We start from the raw sequence: 15,525 nt of genomic DNA, 5'->3' as shown, positions 1-15,525 counted from the left end.
TGTGCTGAAAATGTCTGCGAGTCGTGTAACTGAGGCGGGACGAGAGAACCAGCCCGGTATTCACCGAGTAGGATGTGGAAAACCACCTAAAAACCACATCCAGGCTGGCCAGGACACCGGCCGTCGTCGTTAATCTGCCTCGGCAACCGCATCAGTGAATCTGGTAGATACCTGTCCAAGGGTAGCAGTTGCACTCTCTGGTTTCGTGCTGTTTCAGTTGGAGTCGAACGTTACTGCGGACGTAGAAAGATGTAATCGATTTCTCCTTCCCTAAGTCACCCTTTGAAAGAGTTGCAGTTGGTGATCGGTTTCATTATAAAGGAATATAATGTCATCAACATATCCTTTATAACCAACTACTCGTTAAATGTGCTGAGAGTGGTTTGAAAAGAAAAATGATGTTCGATGTAGTTATGGTAAATGTTAGCAATTACGCTTGCACGAGGTGACCCCATGGCCAACCCGTCAATTTGTCTGTATACGGCGTTATTAAAGGAGACATTAATTGCCGTGGAGGCTCATATATTTATATCTATGACAGGCACCACACAAACAAAAATAATACAGTAATAAGTTGCTTAACTTCAAATTCGGGTGGGCACTGAGTTGTGGCAAAAGAAACAATTCCTTCATCTAGGAAGCAATGTTACAGCTGATTGGCGATGGTAGTAATATCGGAAGTACACTAATACAGATTTCTTCAGTAAAATATCCCTATTAATATCGATTGGTGACTTAGATCTGCAAAAGAAGTTCCTGTATGTGCCCATCTTGAGGTAACTAAGAAGATATAGGACACAGACTGGAGTGAAGAGCGCCGAGATGACTACGACTTAAGAGGGCGTGCTTGACAAGGACCATGTCCCGCCTTCGCATCAGGTCACGCAAATAGTTCCTAAGTGGACACCCATCCGCCAGACGTGAATGTTAGCAGACACGCGGCTCCACTTTGTGTATCAAAGATTGTTACTCAGTGCCTTGATGGCGAGGGGGGAAGCCGAGCCAGAAATTATCTTTGTGATTTTATTCATCGTTCACTGTATTTGCGACTATACCTGTTTAAAGACATATCAGAAAAAAATCAACATCGAACTATAGTGTCATACGCGATCTGCAATTCCATTGAAGTACGCTAAGAAGTTATTTCGCAGAGCAACCGTAACTGTACGCATTGCCTGTTTTTACAAAATGATGACAACCGCAACAGTCGTTGAACAAATAATATTTTTATTGCCTATTATTGAGTACTCGGCACTGCCCGGGTGTGTATTTATTCCAATCCTAAATTACTCCATCTCCTCTTTGCCCTCGACCGCAGCTCGTGGTCTAGGGACTAGCGTTGCTGCCTCTGGATCACGGGGGTCCCAGGTTCGAGTCCCATCCGGTTTGGGGATTTTCTCTGCCTGGAGACTGGGTGTTTGCGTTGTCTTCATCATTTCATCATCATCATCGCGAGTGACTAGATTGGACTGTGAAAAGAAAATGGACTGCGTAAAAATTGGGACTTCGTACGGGTGCTGGTGACCGCGCAGTTCAGAGCCCGTAAACCAGACATCATCATACCTCTCTCTCTGTTCATCTCCTTTTCTCTTTCCATTTACTCCTTCCCCTCTGCCTTTCACCTCCTCCATCACTCTGCTTATCTAATCCCCTACTGTCCCTGCCCATATCTTACACTTTCCTTTCTCGTTCCGTCTGCTTCTCTCCACTCTTTCTGTCTACTTCTTCCTATATCTTTCTATGTCCTCCATCTCCTCTTCTGTGCCTGTCTCCCCCCGCCTTCCCCCTCGCTGTCTGTCCATCTTGACCTCCCTTCTCTCTCCATGTTATCACACTCACTCCAATAAGAAGCTGGTGGTTCTTACACCTTTTTTTTTTTCTCTTCCAATTGTAACTAACATGTGTATTAAATTTGATTGAAATCGTTCCAGGCGAATTGGATGAGCTTCTTACCCCTTCTTTGTTCACATACGCAAAAGTGCAATATATCTCACACATGTTTCACTACTTCATGCATACTTGTACATATATTTCACCTTTAGCTACACTACTGGTCATTAAAATTGCTACACCACGACGATGACGTGCTACAGACGCGAAATTTAACCGACGAAGATCCTGTGATATGCAAATGATTAGCTTTTCAGAGCATTCATACCAGGTTGTCGCCGGTGGTGACACCTACAACGTGCTGACACGAGGAAAGTTTCCAACCCATTTCTCATATATAAACAGCAGTTGACCGGTGTTGCCTGGTGAATCGTTGTTGTGATGCCTCGTGTAAGGAGGAGAAATGCGTACCATCACGTTTTCGACTTTGATAATGGTCGGATTGTAGCCTATCGCGATTGCAGTTTATCGTATCGCGACATTGCTGCTCGTGTTGGTCGAGATCCAATGACTGTGGGCAGAATATGGAATCGGTGGGTTCAGGAGGGTAATACGGAACGCCGTGCTGGATTCCAACGGCCTCGTATCACTAACAGTCGAGATGACAGGCATCTTATCCGCATGGCTGTAACGGATCGCGCAGCCACGTCTCGATCACTGAGTGGACAGATGGGGACGTTTTCAAGACAACAACCATCTGCACGAACAGTTCGACGACGTCTGCAGCAGCAGGGACTATCTGCTCGGAGACCATGGCTGCGGTTACCCTTGAGCCTGCATCACAGACAGGAGTGCCTGCGATGGTGTACTCAACGACGAACCTGGGTGCACGGTTGGCAAAAGGTCATTTTTTCGGATGAATCCAGGTTCTGTCTACAGCAATATTGTTTGGCGACATCGCGCCTATTGTTCGCACTGACGGCACTTTTAACAGTGGACGTTACATTTCAGATGTGTTACGACCTATGGCTCTACCCTTCGTTCGATCCTTGCGAAACCCTACATTTCAGCAAGATAATGCACGACCGCATGTTGTAGGTCCTGTACGGGCTTTTCTGGATACAGATAATTTTCGACTGCTGCGCTGGCCACCACATTCTCCAGATCTCTCACCAATTGAAAACGTCTGGTCAATGGTGGCCAAGCAACTGGCTCGTCACAACAAACCAGTCACTACTCTTGATGAACAGTGGTAGCGTGTTGAAGCTGCATGGGCAGCTGTACCTGTACACGCCATCCAAGCTCTGTTTGACTCAGTGCCCAGGCGTATCAAGGCCGTTATTACGGCCAGAGGTGGTTGTTCTGGGTACTGATTTCTGAGGATCTATGCACCCAAATTGCGTGAAAATTTAACCACATGTCAGTTCTAGTATAATATATTTGACCATTGAATATCCGTTTATCAACTGCATTTCTTCTTGGTGTAGCAATTTTAATGGCCAGTAATGTAATTTCCTCCTGCAACTCAATGTTTATGACATCGAATCTTAAGACAGAAGCGATTGTAATAATAGATAGGAGCTACGATTGTTGTGTACAGGTGCGAGCTGAGTTGGCGACCCTTCGCTCACAGCTCCAGGCTGTGCTGGCTTCCGTCACACAGCTTGAGGCTACTGCCAAGAGGCGTCACTGTGGGTGATCGAATGCGGGGATGCGAGGGATGTCGAGCACGTCTCACGTGTCTTCCGATCGGTCCACTGCTGCGACTGTCCCGGGTATTGCCTGCACTGACCCCTCACCTGTGGTCAACTGGGAGGTCATTGCAAAGTCTAGCAGGCAGCGAAAAACTTTCTGTGGGGCCGATCGTAGGGCCTCCGCAGTTCGTTTAACGAACATGTTTCTTGCATTATCTGTGGCTGACGATGTCTCTTAGCCGGATGCAGTCATCCACCCTGTTCCAGAGGAAGCTTCTCGGCCCGCAAGGTCTGGGCATTCACAGAGGGTGGGTGTGTTGGTAGTTGGGCGCTCCAACGTTAGGCGCGTAATGGGGGTCTTTAGGAACATGGCTGCCAAGGAGGGGAAGGAAGCCAATGTGCACTCCGTGTGCATTCCGGGGCGAGTCGTTCCGGATGTGGAAAGGGTGCTGCCGGATGCCATGAAGAGTACAGGGTGCAGCCAAGTGCAGGTGGTGACTCATGTCGGTACCAACGACGTGTGTCGCTTTGGGTTCGAGCAGGTTCTGTCTGGTTTCGGGCGGCTATCGGATATTGTAAAGACTGCCATGCTTCCGAGATGGAGCTCACCATCTGCAGTATCGTCGATGAACCGACTGTGGTCCTTTGGTGCAGAGCCGACTGGAGGGTCTGAATCAGAGGCTCAGGAGGTTCTGCGACCGTGAAGACTGCAGATTCCTTGACTTGCGCCATCCGGTGGTAGGTTTCCGGGTTCCGCTTAATAGGTCAGGAGTCCACTACACACAGGAGGCGGCTACACGGGTAGCGGGGGCTGTGTGGAAGGGACTGGGCGATTTTTTAGGTTAGAGGTCTCAGGAAACCACAGAAGGGGCGTCCATCTAAAAGTGGTCAGGTAAAACACAGTAAGGTAGTTGTAGAAACGATTGGTATTGTAAATTATCGAATCCGTGTTGGGAAAGAATCAGAGCTCCAAGCCCTAATAGAAAGCACTGAATCTCAAATAGTTGTAGGTACAAAGAGCTGGCTAAAGCCGCAAATAAGTTCAGCCGAAATTTTTTCAAACGATAACAGTGTTCAGAAAGGATAGTATTTACTGCTGTCAGAGGTAGTTTGCCTTGTAGCGAAATTGAAATAGATAGTTCGTGTGAAACAGTATGGGTAGAGATTATACCTGACAGTCGGACTAAACTATTAATTTTGTCGTTTTACCGACCCCCCGACTCAGAAGATATAGTTGCTGAACAGTTCAATGAAAATGTGAGTCTCATTTCAATCTACCCTCCATATTCTGGAAAAATTATACGTGTAAAGCCAGCGGGAGGCATAAAACGTCATCCGAAATTGTACTGAATGCTTTCTCTCTTATTTTGAACAATTAGTTCATGAGCCCACTCGAAGCGTAAATGGTTGCGAAAGCATACTTGACCTTTTAGCAACACTTAATCCTGGACAAATAGTGAGTATTGTGATGAATACAATGATTAGCGACCACAAGGCAGTTGCTGCAGGGCTGAATACGGTAACACTTACAACCTTCAAAAAGAAACGCAAAGTATATCTATTTTAAAAATGTTCTTAACGCCTTTTTAAGAGAGAGTCTTCACTCCTTCCGATATGATCATGTAAGTGTGGAAAAGTTGTGGAATGTTTTCAGAAAGATAGTATCGACAACAACTGAGAGATATATACCACACAAATTAATACGTGATGGTACTGAACCCTATGGTACACAAAACGGGTCAGATCGTTGTAACAGAAGCAACGAAAAAAGCAAGCCAGATTTAAAAGAACGCATACCCCCAAGATTGGCAAAGTTTTAAAGAAGTTTGAAATATAGCGCGTATTTCAATGCGAGATGCTTTTAACAATTTCAACAACAAAATTCTGCCTCGAAATCTGGTAGAAAACCTAAAGAGATTCTGGTCGTACATAAAGCACACCAGTTGAAAGACGCAATCAATACCTTCACTGCGCGATATAAGGGTGAAGTCACTGATGACAGTGCCACTAAAGCAGAGTTATTAAACACGATTTTCCGAAACTCTTTCACCAAAGAAGATGAAGTAAGTATTCCTGAATTCCAATCAAGAACAATTGCCAAGATGAGAAACACGGAAGTAGATATCCTCGGTGTAACAAAGCAGCTTAAACCAATTAATAAAGGCAAGGCCTCAGAGTGTGGTGATAAAATAGCTCCATATTTAGCAATTATATACAACCACTCGCTCACAGTTAGATCCCTACCTAAAGTCTGGAAAATTGCTCAAGTCACACAATACCCAAAAAGGAAAGTAGGAGTAATCCGCTGAATTACAGGCCTATACCACTAACGTCGATTTGCAGCAGGGTTTTGGAACATATAGTGTATTCGAACATTATGAAGCACCTCGAAGAAAACGATTTATTGACACATAGTCAGCACGGATTCAGAAAATATCGTTCTTATGAAACACAACTAGCTCTTTATACTCATGAAGTAATAAATACTATCGACAGGGAATGTCAAATTGATTCCATCTTTTTAGATTTCAGAGGGCTTTCGACACCATTCCTCACAAGCGTCTTCTAACTAAACTGCGTGCCTCAGTTGTGCGACTGGATTTGTGATTTCTTGTCAGAAAGGTCACTGTTCGTAGTAATAGACGGAAAGTCGTCGAGTATAACAGAAGTACTATCCGGCGTTCCCCAAGAAAGAGTTTTAGTCCCTCTATTGTTCCTGGTCTATATTAACGACATAGGAGACAATCTGAATAGCCGTCTTAGATTGTTTGCAGATTATGCTGTCATTTACCGTCTTGTAGAGTAGTCAGAGGATCAAAAAGACTTGCAAAATGATTTAGATAAGATATCTGCATGATGCAAAAAGTGGCAATTGACCCTGAATAAAGAAAAGTGTGAAGTTATTCACATGAGTACTAAAAGAAATCAGCTAAATTTCCATTACGCGATAAGTCACACAAATCTAAAGGCTGTAAATTCAGCTAAATACTTACGAATTACACTTACAAATAACCTAAACTGGAACGATCACATAGATAACATTGTGGGTAGAGCCAACCAAACACTGCGATTCATTGGCCGAACACTTAGAAGGTGCAACAGGTCTGCTAAAGAGACTGCTTACACCACGCTTGTCCGCCCTATTCTGGAGTATTGCTCTGCGGTGTGGGATCCGCATCAGGTGGAACTGAAGGATGACATCGATAAAGTACAAGGAAGGGCAGCTCGTTTTGTATTATCGCGAAATAGCGGAGATAGTGTCACAGACATGATACGTGAAATTTAGTGGCAATCATTAAAACAAAGGCCTTTTTCGTTGCGACGGGATCTTCTTATTCAATCACCAGTTTTCTCCTCCGATTGCGAAAACATTCTGTTGCCACCCACCTACATAGGGAGAAATGACCATCACGATAAAATAAGAGAAATCAGGGCTCGCACAGAGAAATTTAAGTACTCGTTTTTCCCGCGTGCCGTTCGAGAGTGGAACGGTAGAGAGACAGCTTGAAAGTGGTTCATTGAACCCTCTGCCAGACACTTTACTGTGAATAGTAGAGTAACCACGTAGATGTAGATGTAGAGATATACGAATAGACTAAGAACACAATTTAGTAACGATGAAGAGTGCGCCAAAGTTTAAGGGACAGGACAGGAAGAATCAGTGCGCTAAGGAAGTGAAATAATGAAGTACTACGAAAAGAAAAGATGCACTTGAAGTTCTAAGAGGCTACAAACACTGTGATAGTGAATAACCCAGCAGACAGTTCAGTTGAAGAGGAATGGAGATTTCTAAAGAGGGCAATCACACAAGTTGGATAGAAAAACGTAGGTACAGCGAAGAAACCAGGGGTAACTGAACAAATACATCAGTTGATCGAAAAAGTAGAAACGACAATAATGTTCAGGGAAATTCAGGAATGCAATAATACAATTCACTCAGGATTGAAATGGCTAGTAAGTGTAGAAAAACTAAGACAAAATGGCTACAAGAAGTAAGTGAAGAAATCTAAAAAGAAATGAATGTCGGAAGGACTGGTTCAGCATATTTAAAAGTCAAAACAAACTTCAATGAAATTAAAAGCAAGGGCGAGAAAATTAAGAGTGGAATGGGAATTCTATCATTAAATCCAGAGAAGAGAGCAGATAGGTAGATAGATTGAAGGCCTCTATGAGGGGGAAGACTAGTCTGATAGTCTGATTACGTGATAGAAGGAGAACAGGAGTCGACAGGGAAAAGATAGGGTATTCAGTATTACAATCAGAACTTGATAGGATGTACAAAATTCCATCGTAATTTCTAAAATCAATGAGGGAAGTACAACTAAACGACAAATCACGCTGATGTGTAGAATGTATGAGTTTGGCTATAGACCACCAGACTGTCACTAAACTATCATCCACACAATTCCGAAAGTAGCAAGAGCCGACAATTAGCGAGAATTGTCGTACTATCAACTTGACAGCACGTGGAGCCAAGCGTCTGACACGCATAATATACAGAAGAATGGAAAAGTGGGTACTTGTTAGATGACGGTCACTTTGGCTTTAGGAAAGCCAAAGGTACCAGAGAGGCAGTTCTGATGTTGCGGTTGAGAATGGATGGAACACTGAAGAAAAATCAAGACACATTCATAGGGGTTGTCGACGTGGAAAAACCGTTCGACAAAGGAAAGTGGTACAAGATGTTCAAAATTCTGTGAATGATAGCGGTAAACAGTAGAGAATGTATAATTTGCACAAGAACCAAGAGGGAACTTCAGGCCTGGAAGACCAAAAACGAAGTGCTCGGAGTAAATAGGGTGTAAGACAAGGATGCAGTCTTTCAAAATGGTGAAAATGGCCCTGAGCACTATGGGACTTAACATCTGAGGTCATCAGTCCCCTAGAACGTAGAGCTACCTAAACCTAACTAACGTAAGGACATCACACACATCCACGCCCGAGGCAGGATTCGAACCAGTCGCGCGGTTCCGTACTGAAGCGCCTAGAACCGCTCGGTCACAACGGTCGGCTGCAGCCTTTCGCCTCTACTGTTCAATCTGTATATCAAAGAAGCAATCCTGATGTAAAAAAAAGCTCAAGAATGTTATTAGTAATAATATTCGATGTTGGCATTACTCTCCTCATTGAAAGCGTAGAAGAATTACAGGATACAGTCAATGGAATCAACAGTCTAATGAGTGCGAAATGTGGATTGAGAGTAAACCGAAGAAAGACGAAAGTAACGAAAGGAGAACACGTAGAAACATTGGGGTTCACGATGTTGACGAAGTTAAGAAATTCTGCTACGTAGGCAGCAAAATAACCCATAATGAACGGAGCGAATAGGGTATAAGGAGCAGACCACCACAGACAAAAAGGGCATTCCTGGCCACGAGGAGCGTACTTATATGAAACGTAGGCCGTAATCTGAGGAAGAAATTTCTGAGAATGTACGTCTGCAGCACAACATTGTATTCTAATGAAACATGAACTGTGGGAATGACAGAACAGAGAAGAATCCAAGCATTTGAGATTTGATGCTGCCGAATAATGTTGAAAATTAGGTGGATTGATTAGGTAAGGAGTGAGGAGACTCTCCGGATAATCGGCGAGGCAAGAAATAGGTGGAAAACACAAGAGGAAGGGAGAGGATGAAAGGACATGTGTTAAGACATCAGGGAATAAGTTCCATGGTGCTAAAGGGTAAAAACTGCAGGAGAAGGCAGAGCTTGGAATACATGCAGCAAATAATTGAGGGCGTTGGATGTAAGTGCTACAATGAGATGACGAGGTTAGCACAACAGAGGAGGTGTGATGTAATGCATCAAACCAGTCAGAAGACTGGCAACAACAAAACAACCAACTATAATCCGGATAATGTCGGTTACTGCCATTTCATGGAGCTGTGAGAGGGCCAGGCAGACAGTACGTGTCCTACCAACTGGTATTATCTTTTAGTCATGTTGTGCCACGAACTTCTTCCCCTCCTGTTAGGTGCAGCACTAAGTATTATGTCTACAGCTCTGCTTCCAGCGTTTGTTCTCCAGTTTCGAGTCTTTCCTGTGAAAAAGTTAAAAAAGAAATTTACGATTCACAGTTCTGGCTGTCTCTAGGCATTACTTTGGCCCATCTTTGGGGCACCATGCGAATGCCACAGCATTTATTCACATAACCGGAAGAGCTGGTCAGCCAGGCCGCGTGCCATTGATCGAGAAAGGTGATGATCAGAGAGAGCAGTGTCTGGAGAATACGGCAAGGGGGGGGGGGGGGGGGCTAGAATCTCCAATTGCTGCGTTTCCAAGTGTGTTTAAACATGCAACTTAGGACGGAGCATTGTCATGCTGCAAAACGCACTTTTCGTGTCTTTCACTGTATTGTCTTTCAGTGCTCGGTCAAACGCATCAGTAGCTTTCTATAACGATATCCTGAGACTGTTTCAGTAGCGTCGAAAACCTTCTCCCTTTCACCGTCATGTCGGTCTTCGACGTCAATATCACCGTTCTTGAAGCGTTGGAACCATTCTCTGCACGTTCTTCCACTTAATACGTCACTCACAGTAGGACATACAGAGAATTTTATGAATCTCAGCCACAAATTCCTTCATCATGAAGTAGCAAATTAAAACTTCTCATAAATGAAGAATACTGGGCTTTTAAGTTGACGTATTGAGTTGAGAATAACTGCATGATGCAACTACAAATCGAGTAATATTTTCATGGCGTTGTTTGCAAGTGCCTAAACTATGATTCAAGAAAATTATCATTACAGTTCCAAAAAAAGCTGGCGTTAACATGTCTGAATATTACCGATCTATCACTTAAATAAGTCTTCGGTGCAAAATGCTAACACGAATTCTATACAGAAGAACGGAAAGACTGGTAGAAGCCGATCTCACGAAGATTTGCATGGATTCTTGAGAAATGTCGGCACAGGCGAGGCTATACTGACCCTGTGACCTATAGGCAGACCGACGTTTATAGCATTTGGATACTTACAGAAAGCCTTTGACAATGTTGGCTGGAATACTCTCTATGAAATTTGTAGACTTACAGAAAGCTTACCACAATGTTGACTGGAATACTCGCTCTGAAATTCTGAAGGCTGCAAGGGTAATATAAAGGGAATGAAAAGCTATTTACAACTTGTACAGAAGCGAGTCGGCAGTTATAAGAGTCGACGGGCATGAAAAGGAAGCAATGATTCAGAAGGGGGTGAAACAGAGTTGCAGCGACTGTCTGACGTTATTCAAGCCGCACAGTAAGCTGGCACTAAAGGAAATCAAAGGAAAATTCAGAGTATGAACTGAAGTACAAGGAGGCGAAATGAAAACTTCGAAGTTCGCCAATGTCATTGTAATTCTGTTATCATACCTAAGGAATTGAAAAATCAGTTTAACGGAATGGATAGTGTCTTTAAAAGTGAATATAAGATTAACATAAAAAATAAACACAAAGGTGATGGAAAATAGGCGCATTACATCAGCTGAGGCTGAGGAATTTAGAAACGGAAACGATATCCTTAAAGTAGTAGATGAGTTTTGCTACTTGGGCAGTAAAATAATGGATGATGGGAAAAGTAGAGAGAATATAAAATAAGGACTGGCAATGGCAAGAAAGGTGTTTCTGAAGAAGAGAAATTGTTAGAACCGAATATAGATGTAAGTGTTAGGAAGTCTTTTCAGAAAGTATTGATGTGGATTGTGGCTTGTGGCCATGTTCCGAATTGAAACATGGTCACGATAAACAGTTACACCCTCAGCGTCAGTTAAAGCCTGAAGATGGTGCACTGAAGCACTGAAACTGGTAGCCATATAATTAATAAGATCATAAGGACGGCTGTAGGAGTTCCATTTTATTACAGAGTAGCATGTGTATCCATCGTCTCCCTCAAATGCGCTAAGAAGGGCTACAATGTAGTCAACGTACATGCCCCAACCAACCAGGACAACAGACGCAATCCAGACAGAACTAACATATTCTGGGAAGACCTAGAAGATATTCTCTATAAAGTTCCAGAGACGGACACCGTCATGCTGCCCAACTGAGAAGAGAGAAAACGTATAGAAATATAGTGGGCAACTGTGAATCAGCTAACCCAAATCGAAGGGAACTTCGCTAAGAATAACTCCAGAGATTTCTATGTGCTAATTCATTGGAAGAAGTTGGACAAATTATTCAAATTCTAAGGAATAATAAGGCAGATGGAGAGGACTCTATCGTAGCCAAATTCAGGAAATGTACTGGAAGAAATACCATGGGCAAGCTCACTGCGATCATCCAGGACATCTGGGAAACAGAGAAATTATCACCTGATTGGAACATGGCTCTGATCCACCCGATTCACAAAAAGGGATATTTTACTGATCTGAACAACTATCATTGAATTTCTCTTGTCCCAGTAACATACAAGATTCTCTCCAAGGCGCTACTAAAAAGGGCAGAAGACCAACAGGATAGTCAACAGGGAGAATATCAGAGAGGCTACAGGAAGGCTACAGAACAGATCGTCATTCTTGAAACTGTACTGGCACAAAGAAATGCTTAGCAAAATAGTCCAAGAACTAGGACTAGACAACAGAAATCTTGACAAACACTAATTACAAGGTCAAATTTAGAGGTGAGATCTCAGAAAGCTTTGAGATAAAAGCTGTAGTGAGACAAGAGGCTGGAATCTCCCTACTTTTCTTCAACTGTGTCGTTGAATGGGTTGTAAGAGAACTGCGCAGCCGGCCTCGGTGGCCGAGCGGTTCTAGGCGCTACAGTCTGGAACAGCGCGACCGCTACGGTCGCAGGTTCGAATCCTGCCTCGGGCATGGATGTGTGTGATGTTCTTAGGTTAGTTAGGTTTAAGTAGTTCTAAGTTCTAGGGGACTGATGACCACAGCAGTTAAGTCCCATAGTGCTCAGAGCCATTTTTTAGAACTGCGTAAGGATCTGACCGGCTTGGGTATTCAGAGTGATGTTTACTTGGGCCATAGGAACGAAGCAGTGATTGTAGATTGCCTGTGCTTTTGCAGATGACATGCCACTGATTGCTGATTCTCTTGAAATGCGAACAATGACGGTAAACAGCCTCAGAAAACAAGCAGCCAAAGAGGGTCTTCAAGTGTCGCTGGAGAAGATAGAGTTTTTCACCAACATCAAAGAAGCTAACACAAAGTTTTACTAGATCAGGGAAACATGAAGAGAAGTTTAAGTATATCAGCGAATGGATTGAATCCAACTCATCAGAAGAAACGTCATTATTCATGAGAGTTAATTAGTTGGAACTGGCCTATCGACTTACTATAAATGGAAATGCCATATGGTTTCCGTAACACTCGCGTGATGATCAAACCTACCAGTAACAAATCTAGCAGCCTGCCTATGAATTGCTTCTATGTCCTCCCTCAATCCGACCTGATAGGGATCCCAAACGCTCGAGCAGTACTCAAGAGTATGTCGTATTAGTGTTTTATAAGCGATCTCCTTTACAGATGAACCACATCTTCCCAAAATTCTACCAATGAACCAAAGACGACTATCCGCCTTCCCCACAACTGTCATCACATGCTTGTCCCACTTCATATCGCTCTGCAATGTTACGCCCAAATATTTAATGGACGTGACTGTGTAAAGCGCTACATTACTAATGGAGTATTCAAATATTACAGGATTCTTTTTCCTGTTCATCTGCATTAATTACATTTATCTATATTTAGAGTTAGCTGCCTTTCTATACACCAATCACAAATCCTGTCCAAGTCATCTTGTATCCTCCTACAGTCACTCAACGACGATACCTTCCCGTACACCACAGCATCATCAGCAAACAGCTGCACATTGCTATCCACACTATCCCCAAGATCATATATGTAGATAGAAAACAACAGCGGGCCTACCACACTTCCCTGGGGCACTCCAGATGATACCCTCACCTCTGATGAACACTCACCATCGAGGATAATGTACTGGGTTCTATTACTTAATCGCTGAAGGAAGTCTGAGAGTTTCAGGAAAACCTGTGAAGGAAAGGTACCCATTGGACAGAAGAAAGGAGGGAGTTAAATCACCAGAGGATGCGGCACTACTGGGCAAAGATCAAAGCCCAGCATTTGGACAAGCGTGATCCAAAGTAGGCCCGTTCAGAACAATGGATATAGGGCTGCATCAAAGCAGACTTCCGACTGAAGATCACAACAACAAGAAGCTTGTTGTATGACACAAAAGACCCATGTCCTGCACCACCACTTGACACTACTGGCAAAGTTGTAGTCCCAATAACTCTCCTGAAAGAGGTGTCGGTGTAGGTGAGAGCAGAGTGGGCGCCACTACTGACCTTCGAGGTAGAGGTAGGCGCTGGCGTTGGTCATGGTCTCGAGCACGGGCCGGACGGTGTCCTCGTGCAGCGTGGTGAGCTCGTTGTCGCGCAGGTCGAGCACGCGCAGCGCGGCCGCGCTGGCCAGCAGCTGGTTGCCCGGCAGCTGCGCCAGCTGGTTGTCGCGCAGCGAGAGCCGGCGCAGCGCGCGCAGCCCCTGGAAGGCGCGCGCGCCCACCCACTCGACGTCGTTCTCGGCGAGCTCGAGCTCGTGCAGCGCGCCCAGCAGCTGGAAGGTGCCGTCGGCGACGGCGCCCAGCCGGTTGCCGCTGAGGTCGAGCCGCCGCAGCGCGCCCAGCCCGGCCCAGGTGGCGCGCGTCACCGCCGGCAGCTGGTTGCCGTGCAGGTCCAGCTCCTGCAGCGCCGGCAGCTGCGAGAACGCGCGCTCGTGCAGCACGCTCAGGTTGTTGCGGTCCAGCGCCAGCACCCGCAGTGACGGCAGGTCCACGAACACCTGCGGGTCAGAACGACGTGTTCAGTGCGACAACAGGTGTTCGCTGAGAAATGTTCTATACTGATGCCTCTGCCCTACACACGTCAGGAGCGCAGTGCATTGCGAGTCATAGTGAAGAGAAGTGACGACGTAATTTTAATGGTTTCTGCTATTACAGCGGTAACTAGAAACTATATATATACCGGGTGATCAAAAAGTCAGTACAAATTTGAAGACTGAATAAATCACGGAATAATGTAGATAGAGAGGTACAAATTGACACACATGCTTGGAATAACATGGGGTTTAACTAGAAAGTACAAAAAATGCCCGGCAGATGGCGCTTCATCTGATCAGAATGGCAATAATTAGCATAACAAAGCAAGACAAAGCAAAGATGATGTTCTTTACAGGAAATGCTCAATATGTCCACCATCATTCCTCAACAATAGCTGTAGTCGAGGAATAATGTTGTGAACAGCACTGCAAAGCATGTCCGGAGCTGTGGTGAGGCATTGGCGTTGGATGTTGTCTTTCAGCATCCCTAGAGATGTCGGTCGATCACGATACACTTGCAACTTCAGATGACCCCAAGCCCAATAATCGCACGGACTGACGTCTGGGGACGTGGGAGGCCAAGCATGACGAATGTGGCGGCTGAGCACACGATCATCACCAAACGACGCGCGCCAAAGATCTTCCACGCGTCTAGCAATACTTTGGTTCTTTTTGTTCTTATAAAACCCCATGTCATTCCAAGCATGTGTGCCAATTTTTACCTCTCTATCTACATTATTCCGTGGTTTATTAAGTTTTCGAATTTATAGTGAATTTTGATCACCCGGTGAATATATATATATATATATATATATATATATATATATATATATATATATATATATATATTTTGGTGTCAGCTATTACTAAGATCACTAGAAAGTGTTAATGTGGGCATTAAAATTGCTCATGCTAATTGCTACACCACGAACATGACGTGCTACAGACTCGAAATTTAACCGACAGGAAGAAGATGCTGTGATATGCATATGATTATCTTTTCAGACCATTCACACAAGATTGGCGCCGGTGGTGACACCTACAACGTTCTGACATCAGGAAAGTTTCCAACCGATATCTCATACACAAGCAGCAGTTGACCGGCGTTGCCTGGTGAAACGTTGTTGTGATGCCTCGTGTAACGAGGAGAAATGCGTACCATCACGTTTCCGA

At 44.4% G+C, this 15,525-nt stretch overlaps 1 protein-coding gene across 1 annotated transcript in view; it reads right to left on the bottom strand.

Annotated features, from left to right (window-relative positions):
- The window catches only part of LOC124716750 (connectin-like), a 417,126-nt gene that overhangs the window by 25,112 nt on the left and 376,489 nt on the right, over positions 1-15,525 (bottom strand). Inside the window, exon 8 of the mRNA XM_047243292.1 lies at positions 13,824-14,316. Within this exon, the coding sequence (XP_047099248.1) occupies positions 13,824-14,316 (493 nt within the window). The remainder of the gene's footprint in view (positions 1-13,823; positions 14,317-15,525) is intronic.

The sequence above is a fragment of the Schistocerca piceifrons genome, chromosome 9, assembly GCF_021461385.2.
Source record: "Schistocerca piceifrons isolate TAMUIC-IGC-003096 chromosome 9, iqSchPice1.1, whole genome shotgun sequence".
In the NCBI taxonomy this organism is placed as follows: domain Eukaryota; kingdom Metazoa; phylum Arthropoda; class Insecta; order Orthoptera; family Acrididae; genus Schistocerca; species Schistocerca piceifrons.
Note: the sequence above shows the minus strand (reverse complement) of the source record. Positions and strands in the feature narration are given on the sequence as shown.